The sequence below is a fragment of the Zootoca vivipara genome, chromosome 2, assembly GCF_965207765.1.
Source record: "Zootoca vivipara chromosome 2, rZooViv2.hap1.1, whole genome shotgun sequence".
In the NCBI taxonomy this organism is placed as follows: domain Eukaryota; kingdom Metazoa; phylum Chordata; class Lepidosauria; order Squamata; family Lacertidae; genus Zootoca; species Zootoca vivipara.
The window spans coordinates 53,929,341-53,939,718 of record NC_142584.1 but is presented as its reverse complement, the minus strand read 5'-3'; the positions used below and the strand labels follow the sequence as shown (position 1 = coordinate 53,939,718).

The 10,378-nt window shown below is 41.2% G+C and overlaps 1 protein-coding gene across 7 annotated transcripts in view; it reads right to left on the bottom strand.

Moving 5' to 3' along the window:
- Positions 1 to 816: 816 nt before the first annotated feature.
- The window catches only part of RAPGEF6 (Rap guanine nucleotide exchange factor 6), a 125,207-nt gene continuing 115,645 nt past the window's right edge, over positions 817 to 10,378 (bottom strand). For 4 of the 7 annotated variants that reach the window (XM_035105425.3, XM_035105427.3, XM_035105426.3 and 1 more), the window contains 2 exons: positions 5,240 to 5,551; positions 817 to 3,188 (listed from right to left, as the gene is read on the bottom strand). In XM_035105425.3, the coding sequence (XP_034961316.1) occupies positions 3,163 to 3,188; positions 5,240 to 5,551 (338 nt within the window). In that variant the 3' untranslated portion in view covers positions 817 to 3,162. The remainder of the gene's footprint in view (positions 3,189 to 5,239; positions 5,552 to 10,378) is intronic. The other 3 variants (XM_035105429.3, XM_088661898.1, XM_088661899.1) reach the window with 1 other exon arrangement.

Below are 10,378 nucleotides of genomic sequence, written 5' to 3'. Positions count from 1 at the left end.
TGGGGTTTGTGCTAGAAAATGTCACTGTGGGTTGGTCTGCGCCTGCGTCAACATTGCCGTATATTCAGAAATCACGGCTGCCAACTTGAGTCAGGTTTTGATATTATTTCATTAAGGACCATACAATTTGATCGCTCCCATTAAGGCCCTGGAGGCAAAGAAAAGAGCGCAGACTGATTGCACAGCTACTTTTCTCAGATACTTAAGGCTAGAGTACTAACATGTGATTAGCCAACTAAATGATGAATCAGAGAGCCTCTCCATCTCCTCCTATTATTTTCTGGTTTGCAATTCCATATTACAAGGCATCAACGGGCTGCCAGAAATGGCATAGGTTTGTCCAAACACCCTCCGGTTCACTAGCACTGCCCTAAGTCAATATGGACCGTGCATATAGAAGGCTTAGGGATTTACATTTTGTTTTTGTTTTTTGGTACATATGTTTGGATTCTGCATCTGCCTCGGACTCAGAAGAAAACGTGAAAGCTCAGTACAACTTGAACAGTAAAAAAATAAGTTACTCTGAGGCACCTTTAAAATTGACAAACATCTTCCTTCTAGCTTAGATTGTAAACATTTATGGTACTAGGATTTGCAGGTAAACCTGAAATATACATCCATTTATCATGTTTGACTGGGTAATTGCTAGAGGAAGAAAATAAATGCAGGGAACTCCAGTTCTTCTCCATGTACTCTGGTTGGCCAAGTAAAGCAAAGCTTCAACCTCAGCTGAGCCTAACTGTAAACAGTGACTTACTTTGTTCCTTAGCTTGTGTATGTATGTGTATGTATTGTGTATGTATGTGTATGTATGTTTGTGTATGTATGTGTGTGTGTGTGTGTGTGTGTGTGTGTGTGTGTGTGTGTTTTCTACATATGCATGTACTTACATAGATAGATATCTCCCTCTATATATATATACGTACACACATACATGCAGACTATATTTACTACGGCCAGATGTCTTCAAGTTTTGGGTGATGGTGCCTTGATAACAATTCCAAAGATTTGGTCACAAACAACCCTGCCCCTCCCCTAACTTGGGGGCAAGGGTGAAGACTCGCCTCCAATGATATGCTGGTCATCAGAGCACCTCCAAAGCACAACAATAGAACTACTTTCAAGGTCCGTAAAAGGGTGGGGTGATGTCCCTGCAGTTGCGCTGGGTTTCAGAAGTGCTTCAAAGTCACTGAGCATCTTTGCAGCCCATACCGAAGCCTTGGACAAGGGGAAGGGCTTGATCCTGCAGTCACAGTGGGTTTTTGAGACACTTAAAGAGAGAGTTAGAGAGTCTGTCTGCTTCCAAGTGCCTCCATATCCCAGAGCAACTGAAGGCACAAGTCCCCCAGCTGTTTCTCATTCTAAACTAACCACAAATGTGCTCAGCATTGGAGATGAGTGGGGAGTATTTGTGGACTCCCATGGATGGTAATAAATTACAGGCTACACTTTACAGGTTCGCTCTAAGAATGGGTTATCTCATTTGTAAAGACCCTATACCTCAAGTATTCAAAATGGTTTTGGGGGGTGAGGATGTAGAAAATGGAATAATCTGGACGTTTAAACACACTGAATTTAGTCCTGGCCACAAAGACAGAAAGATAAGCATACAGTAGTCTGCAGTGCAAATATTCAAAGTTATTGATGGCCACACATTTTGTGATGGGTTTATGTTCCCAAAGACTGAAATTCTAAACACCTTTCCCCTTTTGTGTTTTTCTCTAAGACATTGTGGTTGCAAGGAAGCTGACAGTTCGAGTGCAGAGCTTAACCGGAGGCAAGCCTCAGTGGGGTTTAGCCTTACAAGTCATTTCCAGATACGAAGGCTCAGCCAGGATCATATGAGTTCAGTCTGGTGGAGAGTGTGTCACAGCAGCTGCAGAGCAAGTAACTGCATCCAGTTTTCAACTCTGGAACTGGAGGAAAAAAATGCTTCCAGGTAAATCTGAGGCCTGAGAATCAAGCACAGCATTGTGCATATATAGCTTTGTGGTGTTGTTGTTGTTGTTTTTAAAGAGAAGAACAAAACCCTAACGTTCCGTTCCCATTTCCAAGGTTCTCCTTACAAGTTTTGTACACCTCAAGCTGAGCATCACTTGACGGGCACTTCTCCGGTGCAAACTGGATGCAGCTCAAAAGTTCAGGACCTGGCAGCCATCTCCTTGTGCTTCTTCCATTTGTTGCAATGGGACTTGCACTGGACGGGTTCACAGGAGAGTGCACTGCAAATACAACGTAACACACACAGCATGGTTCAATTCGATGGAAGGGCAAGAAATGGAATGCGGGAAAGAAAAGAACTGCAGGTACTTCCTTGTTCATTTGATAGTTGAAAGGACGGCGGTCACATGTACTTCAGCGGTTTTAAAATACAGGACCAACAGATGGCAGTGTTCCACTACTCTATGCACATTGAAGCACACTCAATACACACATCAGGGCTTGGCATTTTACAAGAGAGGTTTATGTGGCAATGTGTGTAAACCTCTAGCTGCACTCATGACATCCAGTTCCTCAGAAATCCACGGAGTTTTGCTAGCATAAAACATGTCATTAACACCAAGATAATTTGTTACCTTATTTTCTTTGTAAAAAGCATTCACATTAGCCAACCAGAGCATTCTAATACACATATAAACAAACAAACCAAAGCCTTATTATAAACTCCAAATTAATAAATTACTCTTCAGATTGCTGCAGATGTATCCTTGGTTTCGCTGAAGTGTTGCAGTTCCGTAAGCACGTAAAATAACATTCTTCAATTGAGAGCTGTAATGGTCACAAAGAAAATATCTGAGCAAAGGCTACCAAAAGCGTCTACAGATTTCCTGCAGAAGAATGTTTCCAAGTTGGCCCCACTTTGTTAAAAGGGAGGTCCTTCTGGATTCTGCTTTCTGCAATTCAGGGTCAGTATTCCTTAGAAATTGTTGTCTGTATGTCTCAAGATATAAATAGTTTTCTTAGGCTGTGAAGCTGATTGCAGTGAAGCAAGGAAGTTCAAAATTAGGATCCAGATTAGGTCCATCATATTATTCAGAAGACAAGCAAATGCAACATTTGAAGTCAATAGCAGCAAGCTGTCAGCTACAGCTAACAATATTGTACAATTCCTTCTTCCAATGTTACTGTGACTCAGGGCAATTTTCACAGGAAGCGCAAAGGCTAGACTGCTGATACTTGTTCGTCTTCTGTGAAGCAAGAAAAACACAGTAAACCATCTGTTCCATAAACATACTACACATTTAGTCAATACACCGACCACACCCACTCTGAATGTGAAAGCTGCTCCCCACCGGGTTCCCCTGACTCAAATCAAATGAGTGACATGCATTTTCAAAAGCATTCAAAATCCTCCCTTGCAGCCATCCTTAATGCTTTTGGATCATGTGAACAAAAATGAAAAGAAACATGCTGTCAGCTTAAGCAAAATATTACATGTCCTTTCTATCATGCAGTGATTTCTTTTCCTTTTTCTAAAAGGATTTAGGAAGCTGCGTAATGCTAGACGTACGGAAACATCACTGCTTATCAGCCTTCTTCCTTTGCTATATACTCTTCTTTCTGTGTGTGCTCAAGCAACAAAATGTGTGCTTGGATGCTTTCAATCAAAATACAAATTCAAAAGACGTCTGGAGACTGGACCCTTCATATGGGGGAAACAATGACCAATATGGGGAGTTTCAACATAAAGTTAAAAATCCCATTGCATATGCCCAAGTCATGGGTACACCTAACATAGGTATTTTGATCTCGGCCATAGTTTGGAAGGAGTCAGTCGACTGGGACTCATTTAATGAGGCACAGCATGGCGCAGTGGTGACTGGATCCAAATTTCCCATCAGTCACTGAGGCACACTCACTCTGAGCCTCATCTGTCTCACCTGGATGGGGAAAGAACTATACGGGCAGGATAAAATTATAATACAAAAGTAAAATAGTGGATTGTTTTTAATTTGAAGCCGGGGAATGCATCCTAATGTGCTATTTTTAGAGCGCTTTAGTATCTGAGAGATTAGGAACATGATCCCACACTGTTATGTATATACAAATACATTTCCTTCCTTTCACCCACCAACATTCCCCTTCTTCTGAAACACAACATTGTGTGCATAGCACAATTAACAGGTTTTTCAACTCAAGGGAGCATTTCAGGCCAAATTTGTGCCAAATTTGTAATTTTGTAAAAGCACACTCAAAGAGGAATTTCAATTCGTGCATTCAATTAAAAATCAGGGGGGGGCGGGATTGTGCCAAACAACCAAGAGTGGTGGACAACAAAAAGTACACAACAAATGGAATAAATTGCAAAATCAAAGTTGCCTGTTTTCATTAGGTAAAGTGGGGAGAAAGGGGAAGCAAGCAAAACCTCCACTTTAGACCCCTTTTAAATCTTCGTGATTTGGGGAATTAAGCCCTTTAGGAGATGATTGTTGAGGTGTAAAAAGGTTGGGAAAGGGGTCAAGTGCAAAGTACCAGCGTGGTCCAATTAGTGGGTCCCTCTGGGCTCGATTGTGCCCACTAAGCAATTTCGTGAGGTTTGCAACTCTTGCTTGTAAATAATTGAAACTACAATTTAAAGTCTCAGCTGTTTTCAGTCTGATAGCATTCCCTTCAAAAACGCAAGGGTGGAAACTAATGGCCATTTAATGGGCAGCCACGACTTTAAACTGCACTTCATTGCAGCTCCAGCTGCTTGGGCAGCCAGTAATATCTTGATTCTGGATACGTGGGACACTGAGCCTTATACCCCCACAGAGCTGTACAGGAGGAAATGCCCAGCTTACTACATGGCAGGAGCTTACAGATGGCCACCATGTGGCAGGGGACCATCTGTTTCCACCCTAACCAAGACAGAAGTTGCTTGTATGCACTAGCAGTTTCATAGACCTAGTTTGGTTTATTTCATTCTGAAACATCATATTATAGCCTCTTTGGGAGAGCCTTTCAGGGACAAGAATTGTGGACCACTCTGTGCACCTGGGCTTTATACTTGCATTTGCTGGACACATGCTGGTTAATCGTGAACACAGTGATTAATGTGCTGGATTTTTTAAAGGATTATATTCATTTCACAGTACGCACTTGTAAAGCGTGTGCAATTGATTTAGAAGCAGAGGGGGGAAACCACTGAAGCACACTCAAGGTGATCTTTGTGAGGTCAGACAATTCGTGCATTGGCCACACTTACAAATTACACACCAATTTACTAAATAGCTGTCAAATTAGATCTTCAACATACCATCCTCTTCACTATTTGCGTCAGTCATATCTGCTAGCTTAGGATGGGACGGCTGTCGGCCATGCAACTGAGGCATCTTCTTTGGAAAACAAGCCACTGGTTCGCTACTCAGAGGAGTGGAGGAGAGCCTAGAGAGCTTGCTATGCAGCATCTTTGACCTCTGCACCGCCACACTATAGTCTGGAGGTTTTAGGTGTGGGTGGTGAGGTGATCCTTCCTTTAAGTCCGCTAAGGAAATCCCCATATATCCTGGCGGGGTGGGCGGTGGCTCCCTATACCTATTGTCTTCCTTAGGTGAGGTGACACAGTACACTGGCACAAGAAATAAGCAATGGAAATGTTAATGGAGAAAACAAATGAGAGAGGGGGAAAGCATATTTTTTTTAAAAAAACAGTGAAATGTTACAATGGCTAAACTGAAAACTGATAACAAAAAAGTAAATGAAAGAATTGCTTGTTATAAAAGGCCACCGGCAGGATTTTAAACATTACGTACTGAAAAAGTCACAGTATAGAGAGGCAAGATTCCTAGATTCAAGGAGATGAAGCGGTCCTTAAAGGCTCCCTGATCTCAACGGTTGGCGAACAGGCAGACAGCAATAGGCACTGTTATAAACCTGCACTTCAATTAATACATTTTATCTTGTAGCCTCCACAAACTCAAGTGCAAATATCAAATATCCCTAAAATGGGGCAGAGGGGGCGGGGAATAGCTGCATTTTGAAAACAGAAAGAAAAAAGAAAAAACCAAGTCCAAAGGATTTTAGCAGGACCAGCAAAGCATTCATATACAGTGATATGTGAAAATAGAGGTTTTGAAAAGATGATTGCATGAAATAAGTATGTTTAGTTGCTACTGGAAGTTATCTCTAACAGCCATGTGATTAATTTGCCTTCTTTGACCATAGCCATGCTGTATACAATGTCCCCAGCCTTCCAGATCTGCTTTGCTGGAGCATCTTTTGACAGCAGTTAGACCAACTCTCTAGCTAAAACATGTAAAATTTATTAATTTGGAAGACTCTCACATTCCTGTGAAATGTTCCTCTAAAATAATAACAAGGTGCCATCCACCAAACCCTTTGCATCGGGGCTATTCTTTTAAAATGCCCTAACCTGACACCTATGCTATTCATGAGCTCTGGTGCCATTCTTAATTCTATTTATATTAGGTGGAATAACTTATTTCAGTTGTGAAAATCTGGTTTGGAGACAATGGGCAGTATCTAACAAACTTATTCTATCGGTACTAGGATTTTCCCTTATGCAACAAAAATTACCCTCTCTAATCATCCCATACCCTGCTCAAATCCACTCTGGAGAATTGGAGAAAAACCCAGAACATATTTAGAGGGCACATGGGGAGAGGAAAGTGGGGAGGGAGGGAGATCTGTTGCAAAAGCAAAATTCCTTGTGCTGATGGAACAAGTTAGTTGGATACAGCCCAATCCTCTTTCAAAAAGGTTTATATTACACTCCTAGTAATTAAGATAAGAATAAAACCTCTTTATTTAGGCATCACATTCCTAAATGCATTCTTTGTAATAATAGGATCCATTAACGGGGCAGAGGTAGCTGCTATATTGGCTTCAGGAAACAAAAGTGGCCTTGGTTCTTGGCCCAATAGCTGTTGGTATAGAAGTATACAAGGGTTCTAAATACACATAATAATTATTCACTTATAAAAATGTAACTAATTATGAACTGTGCAGAATATATAAAAATGCAGATCTTTTAGTAAAGAACAAGCAAACAAAAAACCCAATCTTTTGACACCTGAAATTCATGGTCCACTACTGGATTACAGACAGGGTATTTATTTTATTTATTTTTTATAATCCTGGGCTAGTTGATTACAACAATCTGAAATCTGCGGTACCTCAGTTTTCAAATGTCTCGGAAGCCGAACATTTCAGAAGCTGTATGCCGAAAACCCGGAAGGAAATGCTTCCATTTTCGAATACGTCTCGGAAGTCGAACAGCTTCCGCTGAGTTTTTTCAACTTTCTCCATTGCAATTGCAGCCAGCCCTTTGTGCCTCGGTTTTCAAACATTTCGGAAGTTGAACGGTCTTCCGGAATGGATTACGTTAAAAAACCAAGGTACCACTGTACTAGACAAAGCACTTTACACACACACACACGTAACTTATCTGTAATGCAAACATTCTTGATATTTCCAAACCTGAGAATTTACTTCATTGTTCCTATGTGATTGAAATTTCCTGATCAATAATTTTCAAAACCTTTTATATTCCGGCACCCACATATATATATGAGAATCCTACAGCATTAATTTCAATTACTGTATATGTCATACTGCCAGCATTTATGGCAATAAATGTAATTACAATTTCTATAATTCACCTTGACACTTGCCTTTGTTAGAATTATGTAAGTTTAATTTGTGAAGCTTTTGTCTCTTGTCTTAAGACTACCCCATTCTCATCTTCAAAAATGATTTTTCTTAATCCTAAAGTAGTTAACCAAGGTAGTCTAAGCCAGACAAATGGAGTTAACACTGGAATGCCAATGTTATCCAAATAAGATACATCATATTATTATTATTATTATTATTTATTATTATTATTATTATTATTATTATTATTATTCATTTCTATACCGCTACTGCCAGTTACAGTAAGAAGCTGCAGGTATCAATTCAACACACTCTTAAATTGCAATTTTACGTGTTGCATTCATTCAGTAATACTACTGGAAGGCCCTTTCTGCAATTCAAAACCTACAGCTCTTACATAGATTTCCTAAGGTATATTCCAATATTTTACCACTGTTAGATCACTCTAAATGGTTAGCTTACTACTCTCCATTGACAGATTGGTACAGAGCTGTAGTTCTATCATTTGCTCGTGTGAAACCTTGAAGTAGTGGCAATGTAAGCACTGGAAAGGAACAAAAGAGGGCAGCTGAAGTCATGCATTTCCAGTCGCATCTGACACTTCCAAACTATGCCAAATTTCAACATCAAGTTTATTTACAGTGCCGAGGAACACAATATGCAAAAGGGTTTTTTGGGGGGGGGGTAAGTTTCTATTCCAAAACAGCTGGCTTCTATAAAGTAAGTACAAAAGTGAAAACTAGATTATATACTGATAAACTAATATCATTTACAGACAGTACGTTTCCGGGCACAGTTCAAAGTGTTGGTGCTGACCTTTAAAGCCCTAAATGGCCTTGGTCCAGTATAACTGAAGGAGCGTCTCCACTCCCATCGTTCTGCCCGGACACTGAGGTCCAGTACTGAGGGCCTTCTGGTGGTTCCCTCGTTGCGAGAAGCCAAGTTGCAGAGAACCAGGCAGAGGGCCTTCTCGGTGGCGGTGCCTGCCCTGTGGAACGCCCTCCCATCAGATGTCAAAGAGAAAAACAGCTACCAGATTTTTAGAAGACATCTGAAGGCAGCCCTGTTTAGGGAGGCTTTTAATGTTTAATAGATTATTTTATTTCATTTTTCTGTTGGAAGCCGCCCAGAGTGGCTGGGGAAACCCAGCCAGATGGGCGGGGTATAAATAATAAATTGTTGTTGTTCTTGTTGTTGTTGTTGTTCTTGTTGTCGTTGTCATGCCCTTTTAGTTGCTAACAAATAAATGGCAAAATCAAACAAGGAACAGGCTTTGGGGATATCCTTTGATAAAAGATAAATATGGTCTGAGCTGAATAGCTCAGTTGGTAGAGCATGAGACTCTTAATCTCAGGGTTGTGAGTTGGAGCCTCATGTTGGGCAAGAAATTCCTGTATTGCAGGGGGTTGGACTAGATGATCCCCAGGATCCCTTCCAGCCCTACAATTCTGTGACTCTGTGGTGTTTGCATGTCAGCTCTGTGGAAAAGCAGACAGCTGGCAAAATGCTAAGACTGATCAAGGCGGCAAGAACAGACAGGAACAATGAGAGGATGTTCCTCAGGGCAGAGAATGCTGGGCTTACATAGACTGGGTGTGTAACCCCTGCCCCACCCAAACATTCATTTGGCAATGTTGGTTTTGCCTTAGAGCTAGGCAGAGGATGTAATATAATGCAAGCCCAAATTTTGGGGGGTGATCTGAGGAGACGCAATTACCCTCTGGTGAAAAAGCTATGCCCTTAGGAAAAGGTTTATTAATTAGATTTCACTTTCATTTAACTTCCTGACAATTCCTCTTTGCAAAACTGCTTATTCCTGCTTTGATCTTGTTAGTTTTCCTTTAATTTTGAACAGTGGAAATCCTGTTTACACTGGCACTAATAAGAATGTGAATTAAAACGGCAATGGCGTGGGGCAAAAGGACAAAATGGGCCAGCTACTAGAGAGGTGGTTCTCAATTTGAAAATTGTGAATTCCCTTTCTTTGGTCTACAGACATGCCATTTTCTTTCCTTCTCCTCTTCCAGCATGCGCCAGGTCACAACCCTTTCACAGATTGTCTCATTCCCTCTGTTTCCACTGTTCAGAGGTGAGTGTGGAGCCCTACATAAGCCTAAAGAGGACCATGCACACACAAGAGGAAGGCGCTAGCAGGCATATGGGAACCTCAAGTCCTGCAGAAATGTGTGGATGGATGGATGGATAGATGGATGGATGGATGGATGGATACCAACAAAACATAGGCACATAATGTTGACTGTTTTTGGGGGGCGAGGTGTGAATAAGAAACTGGCTGGGAGGAAAAATGAAATTATGAATCCCAAAAGAATACACAGCTGGTTGGCATACTGAAAAGCAGCACTCCGCACAGTTGTAATATTTTGCAGCAGCTCCCCCTGGTTGACATTAATTCCATTTTGATTTATCAAAATGGCTAAAAGCTGCCAGTGACATGAATTTAATTGTTCCTACAGTGAAATACGCCTCAAATGCACTTTGAAGAAAAGGAAACTGTGTTCAAAGACTTGGATCCTCCTACTGGGGGAAAGGGGAGGGTAATTTTCACAATTTCCCCAGTGCTCTAAGATAATATACTCCAAGTAATTAGGAGACCCTCTGGAGGTGTCACTGGGAGCTGTATAGGGAAAGAGGAATTGGCAAAATTTCCCCTTTTTTACCTTCCTTCCTTCCTTCCTTCCTTCCTTCCTTCCTTCCTTCCTTCCTTCCTTCCTTCCTTCCTTCCACCAGCAGAAGCCTCTCTTGGAATCCCTTTCATTGACAG